This window comes from Phalangium opilio, unplaced genomic scaffold (genome assembly GCF_054372755.1).
Source record: "Phalangium opilio isolate 3A_F unplaced genomic scaffold, DU_Popi_V2 ptg000056l_1, whole genome shotgun sequence".
NCBI lineage: Eukaryota > Metazoa > Arthropoda > Arachnida > Opiliones > Phalangiidae > Phalangium > Phalangium opilio.
In genome coordinates this window covers 4,251,512-4,265,854 of record NW_028324175.1, presented here as the reverse complement: position 1 = coordinate 4,265,854, position 14,343 = coordinate 4,251,512, and the positions used below count along the sequence as shown (strand labels likewise).

Here is a 14,343-nt window from a genome sequence, read left to right as displayed (position 1 = left end):
TAGTTTTTTTTTCTCAAATGTCTCGATTTGAGATCTCTTCTTGGTGTGGTTTTGGTTTCAGATTTAAGAATGAAGACGTTCCAATTCGGGTGTGATGGTCTAGTAAAAGAACCAAGATATTCCGCTACTACAATGGCTAGGAAACGATTTAAACCCAGAAGAATGGGGATGGGTTCGCAATCCCGAATCCTAAGACCCATTCACACCACTCAAGACCAACTTTTATTACTAATTATCTTTAAGTGCGGAACCTCTTGTGTAAAGAACTGTGAATGTAGACGATCCGAATTATTTTGCTCAGCAATGCGTGGAAATTGTCGCGGTACTAGCTGTGACGAAGCAGAGCAAAAGGACTTGTCGTGGCTGAGGGCGCCCGAGTTCGGGGTGCCGGTTCGGGAGTTGCTTGGGTTCGCCCTAGGTTTGGATCGTTCCCTAAAGGTTTCGCTCGGCCGTTTCGCCCCGCCCAGTTGTTGCCTTTGGCTCTCCCCGCTATTGGCAGAAGCCGATTAGGCTTTACACATGAAGTACGTAACATGTGCCTGGTGGATCTACACGATACTCTCTAAGCTCCTAGGAAAGAACCTCCCCTTACGCGGAGGGAAATAGTTCAGTAACGCGACTCCTTCGGATCCATCCGATCCTTCCGCCTAAAGAACCGATTTACCACGTACCTAAATTCGAGAACTACTATAAAGACTGAGTAGGGTGTCTATATTCTAGAGATAAAACTATTCACAATACCAAAGATTATTTGGGAGTAAGGCGTTAAAATGTTATAAAACTGGGTAGTTTTTGCTTGGACTATTTAAGACGCCGTGCATCTGTTTTTTAACGAGGTATTTTTTGTTCTCGCCATTACGGCGGCTCGAGACGTCACATGTTTTCGAAAACGGAGTTGGGGAAACGTCTTACCCTCAAAGTGCAAATGGCTCTTTTCAATTATTTACCAGCTCGCAAATAATGAAATTTTTTAAGAAACTTATGTCTATTTGAACGGTAGAAGTAGTTTTGTAAAGAAAACTGTAGGAATAGCATTATTGGAATTTAAATTTTAAATCCCGCGCCAAATTTTCGTCTGTCAAGTGTTCAGCAATCAAGCGCTACGTCACGCCATCAAAAAAGCCATATCGATTGGATGATTTTTTGATGGGCAAGCGTTGAGCATCATGACGTCAAAACCGGAAACGCGAAAAAGCGTACAGTAGGGAAAATCTGACATCGCTTAGTAAGCGCTGTCATCAACGAGGGTCAGGGTACGTTCAGTAACCCTCTTTGATGACAGCGCTTACTCAGCGATGTCAGATTTTCCCTACTGTACGCTTTTTTGCGTTTCCGGTTTTGACGTCATGATGTTCAGCGCTTGCCCATCAAAAAAAACCATATCGATTAGATGGTTTTTTTGATGGCGTGACGTAGCGCTTGACTGTTGAACACTTGACAGACGAAAAGTTGGCGCGGGATTTAAAAATTAGATTCCAATAATTCTATTCCTACAGTAATTGTATTCGTTTTCTTCCAAAACTACTTCTACCATTTAAATGGACATAATTTTCTTAAACAATTTCATTATTTGCAAGCTTATTAATAATTGCAAAGAGCCACTTGTGCTTCGTAATGATTTGAGGGCTAGTAAGACGTTCCCCCAACTCCATTTTCGAAAACATCGCTAACTTCAAAATGTCACTTTTCCGTTCAACAACCTTTTACGTCACTATGACGTCTCGAGCCCATCAACCTAACATCAAGAAAAAAGCGATTTCTTTGAGATTTTCGTTACTGAACGTACCCATTAACTCTTCAATTCAAATAGACATAATTTTCTTAAAAAAATTGATTTTTTGCGAGGTCGTTTTAATAATTGAATAGCGCCATTTGCGCTTCGTGACGTTTTGAGCAATGAGATAGATAGAGTTACAATTCAAATCGGCTTAATTGTTTTTATCAAGCACGTTTATCAAAACATGACAGTGCCACCTGTCAGCCCCTAGCGGAACTAATTACAACTTTTACTCGCTTATTTGCAATCAGAAACATCGTTATGATTTTTATTTCATCTATTTATTAGATTAAAAAGGACTAGTTTTTTTTATTATTTAACTCGCGTATTTTATTTAGCACGTTTAAAAAACTATCTTGACAGCTTGTTACACAGATTATAGCAGCAGACGGTAATAAAAGATTCATGCTCGACAAAAGGTGTATCGCGAAACGTCGATCTCTAGATCTCACGTTGTGACTCTAGGTTTAATTTATATATTCTATCTCATTCTAAACAACAAAGCAAAGAATAGACCTAAATCGTAATCAGACGAAAGGTCACGAGGAATGTGATGCTGTTAGCAATCTGCCACCATGGAGCAATATTACCATAGACGTAAGTACATTTAAGTCAATTTTAATAGAAATGTCATTATCACTCCACAAAAAAACTACTCCATGGATAATGCCAACCGAAAACGGCAAAAAAATGTAAGCCTATTAAGGGCTAGCGCCGATTGGATGGCCAACTATATGACGGTGATTGGCTTGATTACTGAGTTGTATTTAAAGCGCGAAAAACCGTTGTTGTTTGTGACACGCTTTTGGTGTTTGATGCTAGAGAGTGCTCATATTTAGTTGAAATCTTTTAATTGTCAAATTTCGCGCACGACTTATTAAGTTTAGTTTTATTTTCACGTCGCTAGATCGCAACCAATTTATTTCAATGCCACCCAAGAGTAAAAAAACATCTAAACCCAAGAAAGTAAACAAACAAGATGATACTGAGTACAAATTGTTACGTGAAAACATCGAGGCGCAATGCCAAAGCGAAATTACTAGACTTAATAGTAATTTCGAAGCCAAAATAAAAAACATGACTGCCGAGTTTCAACTAGCGCTAACGCAGATACCAGCGGTAAGATTGTAACTAATCAAAACGGTAAAAATTTGTATAAGACACGTAACAAGTTACACTGTGTCATTGTAGGAACTAAGACAGATGAAAATGGGCGATGTCTTAAAATTAGGTAGTAGATTATTAACTTGCCTCGCGTTGTTCTAGTTACTGGTAATTGCTAATATATATATAATTCCTTATAGCTCAGCTTCAAGAGGAAGAGGGAGCCAAAGCAAATGCTGTGGATGATGATGATGATGATGATAGTGAGATGGAGATATCCATCGAGTAAGTTTTAGGCTTGACCCCCAAGTTACTAATATATTAATAGTGGGGATTAAATTTTATTTCCAGACAAACCCACAAGCACTGGTTGAGGTGTAAGTCGGCTGACTCTGCTGTCAAGGCCAAATCAACACGAAGCATTGTGAAGGCACCTTCATTGAAGAAGGCTGAAAGTACTGGCTGCTTAACGGAAAAATCTAGAAAGTCAAGAAAGAAAGCCTCCATAGATGTTAAACAAAGTGAAGTTAACTACACACATCTGGGTGGAAAGAAAAAAATCACCAAAATTATACCCACAGTTGATCTGAGGTATAATTTGGAGGGGGGGGGATAATTGTTATATGTTAAGTAGATGTCCATTATTTTATTAACAATTCCAAATATTTCTCTTTATAGCAAACCTCTTGCGCGTTCAACAATGAGGAAACCACTTCCTGGTGAATTACTGTTTTCCTTGGCTGGAAGTCCGGTTGATTTCAGTTCACTAATTGAAAGTAGAAATACTAAGGTGAAAATTGATAAGGATATAAGTTTTAATCATTGCGTTAAAAATAATTAAAAGCATTATAATCATCTTCTTCTTTTCCTAGCCCACTACAGTTGCTGATTTGCAAAGCGCTGCAGAAATGCTGAAAAAAACCCTTCCAAAATAGTTTTTTAATTAATTTTATAATTTGTTTTTCTGTTTAATTAACTGCCATGTCTAAATTTAATTTGCCTTATTTTTTCTTTAAATTAATTTTGTAAATAAATATTTGTTCATATCTAAAATGACTAATGTTGATATTAACAAATTGTTTATGTATTTTCTACAATAAAGAATGCTGGTTAAAACCAATGAGAAAGATAGAGTTACAATTCAAATCGGCTTGCCGCGAAACACGTTGTTTTTATCAAGCACGTTTATCAAAACATGACAGCGGCATCTGTGAGCCTCTAGCGGAGCTAATTAAAACTTTTACTTGCTTATTTGCAATCAGAAACATCGTTATGATTTTTATTTCATATATTTATTAGATTAAAATGGACTAGTTTTTATATCCCGAATCCTAAGACCCATTCACACCACTCAAGACCAACTTTTAATACTAATTATCTTTAAGTGCGGAACCTCTTGTGTAAAGAACTGTGAAATATACTGCACCCAGCATTCACGGCGACCATTTTCCAATATGGCAACCAAACTATCGAAAACAGCTGTAAAATTTTACTATGATGTTCATGTGGCTCTTATCATAATGTGCACCAATTTTCATAATTTTTGAAGAAGAATGTGGAAAACATTGAAGCTTGCATTCCGGGCGGCCATTTTCCATGATGGCGGCGAAAGCTCGCGCTCTACAGCAGGGGAATTTTAGTATATTTTTTGTTGGGTCAAAAATAACACATGTACCAATTTTCATCTTTATGTTCAAATGTTCTAGGTCAAACCCTAAAAGTCCTTGGCTAATAGTGTTCATTGATCAGTTCGCCCGATAATAACTGAGTATCAAAAAGTTACATTTTCAAACGATTTGAAGGCTTACCGTAATCCGTAACATTTCTTTCTATATTATATTGTAAATAATGCTTCTAAAGTTAAATTTATATTTAAATCAGGGTAAATAGACATGTTGCAGTAAATTGTTGGATTTAAAAAGAAAATGTTTTTAGTTGAATTTTTAAGCAGCAGAATCAAGCAATTTTAGAGCAGAATGTTCTTTTCGTTCTGATTGCTGTTTTTATTCTTATGAGGAAATTTGTAAAACACTTTTCATGGGTATGAATAAATTAGTTTTACCAGGGATAGATGTAATTTTAGAAGCAGTAATGGAGAACAGTGTAATGTGGGCGCGCGCCAAAGTCCCGGACCCCTTCCACGGGACGGGGGGGGGTATGAAAGAAGAGGCGGGGTCATAGCAACAGAGGTAAAAAGGAATTACTTATTTTTCGCCGTCCCCGTCAGCAACGTCATCAAAACGAAGTTTAACTGAGCCAATAAGATAATTTAAAATTTTCTTTACGTGTTGAAGGGTTGGGCTCTATGCCGGGCTATGAGTCGGACTGAAGTAAATACTAACCGTTCTCCATTCCAGCTTCTAAAATTACATCTATCCCTGGGTTTACTTAGCGTGATGTTGAAATAACTAGTTGATAAATGTTTAATAGTTTAAATTTTGCAGATAACTCATGAATAATACTAAATTCTAGTGGAATTTTTGTAGAAATGAGTCTTATGACCTTATTGGTGACGAATTTATACGTGCCCTTGAAACGTACAAATAGCCAACGGGCACATTTTGTGACCACTGCTTCTTCTAACTCATAAAAATCTTAAACTGTATAATTTTTTAGCATTTTGCTGTATTTCATTACAATTCTATTAAAAAGCTATTTAAAATCTGTTGAGGTGAAATGAGGTAAATATCATGAGATCCTTACGAGTCTGAGTTGATCTTATAAAAATAGTAATTTCAAAGTATGTTTAAAATTGATGTGCCAATTATGTATAGAATTTCTATTGAAATTTGATACGGAAAAATAATTTATGATCCCCCGTAAGAAAGTATCACTAACGACAGAATCACTTCAAAGACGAAAATGAATGCAGCCATAATGTTTCCTACAATCCAGACTCGGAAAACGGAAGTGAGAAAGATCAAGTTCATTGGCTCTCCCAATATCAAAGCCCCAGACTCCACTAGGTATTTTTGAGCGTAAAAGTTTGTAGAAAATCTGTGGGTAGACAGTAGACTAGTTTCAAATATTCGTTGGCAACTGTGTAAAAAAAAATAATAATAAAATTAATTATAGAATAACACATCGACTGTAATTTAACGCAAAGCCTCGAGAATTATCCAGGAACTGAGTTATACGGCTGCCTACGTTAATCAAGGCCTGTGCGCGGTAGTTTCGAAGGGGGCGACTTTTAAGAAACGGCACTTCTTATTTTCCCTCCATTTTACCGCGAGATGGCATTGCGAGCTGGAACGAAACGCGCGCAAAATCTAATATTTTAAAATTCCAAGGGCGCGAAAATGAACATTTCAAATTCCTTGAAGGGAGGGTGAAGTGGAAAATCAAGTGCTTTTTATCGATTCTTCTAGTTATTATAAGACCAGTCTGCATAGTGAAACATCCAGGAAATACAGTCTCCGAATGATTTTAAAATTAGGCACCGATACTCAGGGTTTCCCGATAGTATCGGATCGGTTGGTTTAATATGATACTAAACCGATACTCGTTTAAAATACTTTAAATGGCGCTACGTGACATTTTAGGTCTTTCAGTAATGTATTGATAATATTTCATTTCTATGAATGTCAATCGTGATGATTTCTCATTAATATAAAGTACCTGAATTTAGTTTATCTAATAACTAATAATATTATTTTATGAATGCCTCTAAACAGTGTACTTAGAAGTATAATTCATGAAATTACACTTTAAATTAAATTATTTCCTCGATCTGTTACATCTGTAAATGGCACTGTCCTACTAAAAATATCGGCTTCGGTCGAAGAATCGAGTTTTTGGATCATAGTGAGTAAATATCGGTATCGGTTCCTGTTTGCACCGGCACCGATCGGTATCGGGTTAAGCCGGGTATCGGTCATCTCTAATTTTCGTCCAAAATACTTACAGATAGTTGACATTCTCAAGGATTTCTCGATGAATTCTTTTGTTGAAAAACATATGAGCGAATATGGGCTCGTAAGTTTTCTTTCCGACATAATTCCGTCTTTTCTTCTCATCCAATTGATTCCACAGGTTAAACAAACGTCCGCGACCAGGATCCCAAAACATTTGCGTTTGATCAATGATAACCGATTTGCCATTCGCCAATTGGTCCGTTACATTTGGATCATTGAGGAAATGAAATAGTCTCCCTCCTTTTTTCCTCAAACCGGGATACGCAATTTCGTTTTGCTGAAAAATTAACGCGTGTAACTGTATCACGAATTAGCCCCGAGACAAGTGTTTTTGTCGACTTAGATTTATTTACTGTTACCAGGGATTCATGTAATTTTAGAAGCAGGAATAGAGAGCAGGGTGTATTGGGCGCACGTCAAAGTCCACGACCCCCTTCTCCGGGGGGGCATGAAAGAAGAGACGGGTCATAGCGACAGAGGTAAAAAGGATTAACGTATTTTTCGCCGTCTCCGTCAGCAACGTCATCAAAAGGGAGATTTTGTGGGAATAGCTAGACTCATCATTATGTATGACGAAATTTATGATGCGAATAATCCATATCGCTGCCTAGCTGTTGCATCGACCATTGAAATGACAGTTAGTTAATCGTGACGGGAAGTGTTCAAGCTGAGCCCACAAATCCCTCATAGAAATTAATGACGGATATGGGGCTGTATGCATTCCTTAGAGATGTGAAATTACCGCAATTTAATTTTTAAAGATGGTAATTTATCGGGTAAAGTACCGATTAAAATTTAGTTAATTTACCGATAAAATTACCACTCTAAAATTAAGGTAAGATATAATTCGGTAATTTTCGCGGCATTTGGTAAATTACCGGTAATTTAAGTATTCCTGGTTCCTGCAAAGACCGATTTTTTAATTGACATTTAATAAAAAGATGGCCTTGGGAAATATTACAGTTTTGGGCGGCCAAATTGGTCACAAAATAATTGGGAAAAAAGGGGGGGGGAACTAAAAAAGACTATCAAAAAAGCACGCACCACATATTGCTTTAATCAAGAACGAATGTTTTAATCTAATTCTTATTATAAAATTACTGGGACATCTTATGGGTTTCGCGCAGCTTTGCGATCACTAGTCGATAAAAAACTTCAAACTGAGAGACTAACATTCTCCAGTAGAAACTAAATATTATAAACGAATAAGTTTATAATATATGCTCCATATATTATAAACTTATGGTTTTACATACCGTTATTAAATTGTATATTTTACAATTCTTGGACATGAGAGTCAAAACTTTTGGATTTGCAATCAAATCTTCGATAGTGTAAAATTTTTGGGACTTGCTAGTCATAAGTGTGCCAGTTAAATTTCCCGACCACGCATACGCCAGCACCAAAGTTCCGAAAATCCAAATAGCGCGCAACCATTTCCTCACTCCACGTTCCTCCAATGATGCTACAGCTAAAAGCATTAAATATACATCATTAAATGGTTTCTGAAAAACAAATTACTGATATTTCAAACGAAAATTCTTAACGCGCAATTGTGTAGCTACACATTTTGTAACTTCGTCCCTCAAATTATTTCCTAAACGTAATTTTAGCAACATCAAGAATTCCTAAGTTTCAATTTTTTTTTCTTTAGTTAAACCAAGAAGTGATATCTAGTTTATTAGGGAGAAGGTGTAAATTCACCGCATTTCCAGCTTTATCTTCAGTTCAAACGTAGGTCCGCAGTTAATCTCCGCCTCTAAATTACAACCAGCATCTCATTGGTTCTTGAAAACCGACGTTAGCACGACGCGAAAAACGAAAATTACGTATTCTTCGAATAAGGAGAGGCGAAATACTTCGGCCTCCTTTTACGTCCCCCTTTGTGTTTTAGAAGATGGACTGAGACTATGGCGCTAATAAACTAGATATCGCTTCTTGGTTAAACCAAGAAGTGATTTATATTTGAAGGCATAAAAAGGCGTCCGGTGCTCGCGTGATAGTCGACAATTCCCCTTCATGGGTGGGGGGGGGTGGTAAACGGAGGTGGGGCTTAATATTTTATCTTACTTTATGTTTTTCACCATCTATCTCTTTTACCTTTGCGTTAAGCCTTGGTTTGGGTTTTTGGAACTCACGAAATCATTAGTACACTTGATTCGATTTAGAAATAATTGTAGAACGATTTTCACTTAGAGTTACATATTCAACTCCATCAATTTACGTTCAAAACCTTTAACTAGCTAGTTAATGGCAATTGAAAACAACTGTCGTACCTATTCAGCACCGCGGGCAGCCACCATTTTCTGTTTAATTTGTTCTAGTTTTGTTTTTCTACTCGGAATACGTCATTCGCGTCTGTATGACCTATCCCCACGGGATCCAATAGGAAAACGCAGAGCAATGACGGACATGAAAAGGGTGGGGCTTATTTGTCAACTGATATCGGCGCAAAATCTAGCGAATTATCCTTTTTGTATATTCCTTCTTGCTATGGTTTTAATTAAATCGGTCTAATTCACTTACGATTTTGCAATAAATCAGCAAAGTATATCCAGATGCACTTTGAAAAAGTCCAGCAATTCTTTTTCCATAATTTAATTTGTTTACAGGTAGCTAGAAGTGTCACTAGCGACACTAATATCAGGGAGAAAGCGTTCAACGTCCAAACTGTGTTGTCGTGTCCTTTGATGGTGAGATTCTTTGTGAACGCTCGTTCTTAATGGGCATGCTTGAAAATATGGAGAATGAATCAAAGTAACTAATCGAAGATACATGATGTAACATCGTGTCCATTTCACCCGCGTAATATTGCAGTACAACAGTGTCTAGAATCTTTAAAAAATATATATTGTGAACTAAAATTTATGAAGCCTAAATATGAAATTTTGGATTTAAGGTTTGGCTATTGTTTTGTTGAATGCATCAGTTTCAAAGATTATAAATATATTATACAAAAACAAGTATTATAAAAAATTGCATTTATACACAATGCTTGGCAAAACAAGGACGCTTATTCAAACCCACAAAAGGCCAGAAATTTCAAGTTAATGTAGGTATTGCAATTTGAAATGAAAATTAAACTATATGAGAAATTTGGATTTTACACAAAACGGGTATAAATGCGGGTTTTGGAAAAAGGGGAGCTCAAATGTTTATGTATGAAAATATTCTTATGGTGGTACTCTGTAAGCAGAAACTTGCTATTTCAGGGTTGTTAAGCCTGGTTTTCACTGGCCCAAATCGCAGAGATAACTTGCCGCGTTTTATGGGCGGCAAGCACGGAATTGGTTTTCTATTTTCCCGCAAATTTTTACGGAAAGGAAAGTGGTAGCCAATAGGAAACGACGAATGCGTGACGTCATAGGCTTGGTTTTGGTCAGTTCGCGAGGTTTTTTTCGACGCCATTTTTTGCTATTTTTTTTAAGGCGTTTGTGTAGTCGACTTAAATTTCTAAAAACGTATAGTTAACGAATTGTTAAAGAAGTTTGGCTTAATCGTTATTTATATAAAAAAATGAACATTTTTACAAAGACATTAAAGTCTAAGAAAATCGATAGGTTGCTATGGTAAGCCTTGGTCTCCGCGAGCTGGCTCTCTTTCATATTACAACTTTACAAGTTTCAGTGACTTTGCCTCCGTTTTTATGAGGAATTATCCGCAAAATTATGCGGAATTTTAACGGTTCCGTGAAATTTTTCCAGTGAAAACCAGGCTTTAGTGTAACACTGTTGAAAAAAACGGTTTTTCTTAAAACCCTTTCGAGGCACTTCGAAATTTCCACGTTTAAAAACCCCGCTAAACCCTACGAGTTCTTATTCAAACCCCAAGAGTTCGTATTCAGATTCCGCTAGTCATTATTTAGTCCCTACGGATTCTTATGTAGATTAGAAACCATAACAAGTTGGGAGACCAAAAAAATACCTCTCCGAGTCGAGAGGAGGACTACCTACAAACTTGTTTACGTAAATATGCAATTATGGCTCTTGATTGACAAGCAACTGCTGAAGTCTAAATTAATGAATTATTATTTACAAATAGGTTGCGTGTAAACACTACAATCTCGTTATATTTCAAAGAAATTCTTAGCTCCACTATCCTTGGTTTAATCAAGAAGGGATATCCAGTTTACTAGGGAGAACTTATAAGATGCCTTAGTATTCGCGCACCATAGTCCCTCTCAAAATACAATGGGGGGGGGACGTAAAAGGAAGCCGGGCTATTTCGCCTCTCCTCGGTCAGAAAATACGTAATTTTCGTCATTCGCGTCGCGCTGACGTGAGTTTTCAAGAACCAATGAGATGCTGGTTGTAGTTTAGAGGCGGGGATTAACTCCGGACCTACGTTTGGACTGGAGATAAAGCTAGAAATGTGGCTAATTTACACCTCCCTAGTAAACTAGATATCGCTTCTTGGTTTAATAGTAGTGATGAAATGGTACCGATACCATATCGGTATCGGTTCATCACTAAATCAGAATGTGCTCAAAAAGATGGAAACTTCGACGCTGAAAACGATTACTATCAGACCTTCAACAACCGCGTCATCACATTGTATAATTTAAATCAACCTAAATATATTTATTTTAATGTGTATTTAAAAACTTAGGCTCACTTTGAACCGTTCAATTTGCTCCAAAATGTACACGTAGAACAAGACAATTTTTTTAAACAAATTAAAAAATCCAGTTGCACGCTGTACATCTCACGCGCGCAAATTTAATTCAAATCTCGCGATAAATATTGGCATGGAGCGTGCCACGAGAATTTGGTTGACAATCAGGCAGGGCGTTACGCGATTGGTCAGAAGTCCTTATTTCAAATTATCCTTAAAATCCGAACCTAATTTGAATTTTAAAATCCTTCGAAGACTGTATTTCCTGAATGTTTCACTATGCAGACTGGTCTTATAATTAGTGGAAGAATCGATAAAAAATCACTTGATTTTCCCCTTCATCCTCCCTTTAATGGGATTCTACTTAAGGGTACAACTCCTTTAAGACGGTATGGTCCCATTTCTCCCAATTCTGTGTTTCCCAAGATACATTTTATCCCAAACTTTCCGATTCCCAGTTCTCCCAATCATATATTTCCCAATCGGAGTTTTTATCCCAAACTATTCAATTCTCATTTCTTCCAATCGAATGGTTTCGTCTAATAATTGAAAGGGTTGCTTTTCAAAACGACTTTGATTATTTTTAATGCGAATAGGGACTTGGCAATTCAGGCTTAACTCCGCCCCCAGCGCCATTATGGTATGTTTTTTTAACAGAATGAAAGGTACATAAGCCCCTCCTCCTGGTATGTTTTTTAGCACTAGTGGAAGGTAGCCTGACGTTGCATGACGTAGTACTGCCAAGTCCCTATAGGTTAGGTTAGGTTAGGTTAGGTTAGGTTAGGTTAGGTTAGGTTTGATTAGGTTAGGTTAGGTTAGGTTAGGTTAGGTTAGGTTAGGTTTGGTTAGGTTAGGTTAAATAATTTTCCTACCAATTAATGTGAAGTGTTATTCTAAATGTATTATATGTTTCTGCTAGATCCACGAGAAAGTTCTTGTTTTATAAATCATTTAACTATGGTACGCCTTTTCCAAAATATTAATGTTTAACTTCATTGACTTCTCAAATAATATGCCTTTTCCAAAACATTACTGTTATGTTGTGTTAGGTTAGGTTTTGTTAGTAATATTTCATAAATCATTTAGCTATGGTACGCCTTTTCTAAAATATTGATGTTTAGCTTCATTGACTTCTCAAATAATATGTCTTTTCCAAAACATTACTGTTATGTTAGGTTAGGTTTGGTTTGGTTAGGAGGACGTCTCTTCCTCTTTGGAGGGGTTATACACTTCAAGTAAGTTTATCCCTTATGAAATGAAAAAATAAATAAATAAAACCATCAAATTCTACTCTATTTGAGTCTTTTTGGGTTAATTGGAATAGGAAAACTGGGAATTGGGTGTTTTAAATTTGGTGAAATGGGGGGTAACCTGTTCGACCACCAAACAGAAAATACAAGATTCAGGAGGAAAGAATAAAACAACTAAAAAGGGAACTGGATGCGGGGAGAAAAACTCCATTTGAATATCTAGAAATCATAAAATGGAAATTCAAACTAAACTGAATATGCAAAACATATCATTGTTAATAAAACAAAAAAATTATCTTTGAATTTATTAACATATGTTTTATGCTGAATTGGGAGAAAAGAAATTGGGGGAAAAGACATAGTGTTGGGTCAAATGGGATTGGGAGATATGGGAATTGGGAGAAAGGTTTGGGTTAAATGGGAGTAAATCTTTAAGACTAGCTATGTCTCTAAAATTCGTAATCTAATCTAGATTTCGAAAAATGATCAAAATCTTCATTAACATTTCGAAAAAAGAAAGGTTAATTTCCTGTTAATATGTTAGCTGTGCATTATGGTAATGAGAGAATATCGATCGAGGGGTCGGACGTTTTGTAAAAAGTGTACGGGATTTCGAAATCCAATTTGATTTCTTCCGATTTTTCTCGTGATTTCGACGAGACTTTGCGAAAATTCAATTAATTTCGTTGGATTTTGAGGTATTTCCCGTGATTTCCTATGATTTTGAGATTTTTCCCGTGATTTCATCTGATTTGTGATTTTTTTTTGATTTTGTATTTCGTAAATTTTGTAATGGATTTCGCCATTTCTGTACTGACTTCGTTTCTGATTTTGCGATTTCGCTTCTGATTTTGTGATGTCTTTATTGATTTTTTTGATTTCTTCACTGATTTTATGATTTCTTTACTGAATTTGTGCTTTCTTTACTCAATTTGTGCTTTCTTTACTGAATTTGTGATTTCTTCACTGATTTTGAGATTTCTTTACTGATTTTGTGATTTCTTCACTGATTTTGTGACTTATTTATTGATTTTGTGATTTCTTTACTGATTTAGTGATTTCTTTACGGATTTTGTGATTTCTTTACGGATTTCGTGATTTCGTTACTGATTTCTGATTTTTTATGGGATTTCGAAATGAGCAAAAGAAGGTTTGATTTCTTTACGGATTTCGTGATTTCGTTACTGATTTCTGATTTTTTATGGGATTTTTAAATGAGCAAAAATACGTTAGATTTCTTTCGGGATTTCTGATTTTGTTATTGATTTCGGATTTCTTAATTTGGATTTCGCGGGTAACGTGCGGAATTTCGTGAATGACCGACCCCTCGGAGAATACGCTGCATACTTACACCGTTTGAGATGGCTAAGCTATGTTTTAAGTGACTTGATGTCCACTGCGTGACATTGATCTCCTTCAAACGAAACTCGATGTATTTATTGCTCATAAATACAAGTCTGCAATATAAATGCAAAATGTTACACAGGTTGCAGTTATGTTTTCTGGAGAAAAATAAAAAAGGTCAGTCCTACTTCACATTTTTTAGACTGAAAAGCACATAACGAGCGAACGAAAACCCCATTTCGTGAAACGGATTATAAGGCGTCGTCATGAAGAAATTCACTTTAGGATCCAGCCACTGAAAAATACATTCACTAACATTAAAATCTCGTGCCTTATCAGT

General features: G+C 36.3%; 1 protein-coding gene across 1 annotated transcript; it reads left to right on the top strand.

The window, feature by feature from the left end:
* Window positions 1-2,617: 2,617 nt before the first annotated feature.
* LOC149668070 (uncharacterized) lies at window positions 2,618-3,497 on the top strand. The gene is made up of 4 exons (XM_089840940.1): window positions 2,618-2,896; window positions 2,969-3,008; window positions 3,082-3,166; window positions 3,233-3,497. The coding sequence occupies exons 1-4, from the start codon at window positions 2,705-2,707 to the stop codon at window positions 3,495-3,497; spliced, it is 582 nt and encodes a 193-aa protein (XP_089697066.1). The 5' UTR covers window positions 2,618-2,704.
* The last annotated feature ends 10,846 nt before the right edge of the window (window positions 3,498-14,343 follow it).

Excerpts from the sequence above, each read along its gene's own strand:
- LOC149668070 (XM_089840940.1), top strand. The coding sequence starts at position 2,705 with ATGCCACCCAAGAGTAAAAAAACATCTAAACCCAAGAAAGTAAACAAA. Across the intron at positions 2,897-2,968 it reads CGCTAACGCAGATACCAGCG|GAACTAAGACAGATGAAAAT; the intron begins GTAAGATTGTAA and ends GTGTCATTGTAG. Across the intron at positions 3,167-3,232 it reads GAGATGGAGATATCCATCGA|ACAAACCCACAAGCACTGGT; the intron begins GTAAGTTTTAGG and ends TTTTATTTCCAG.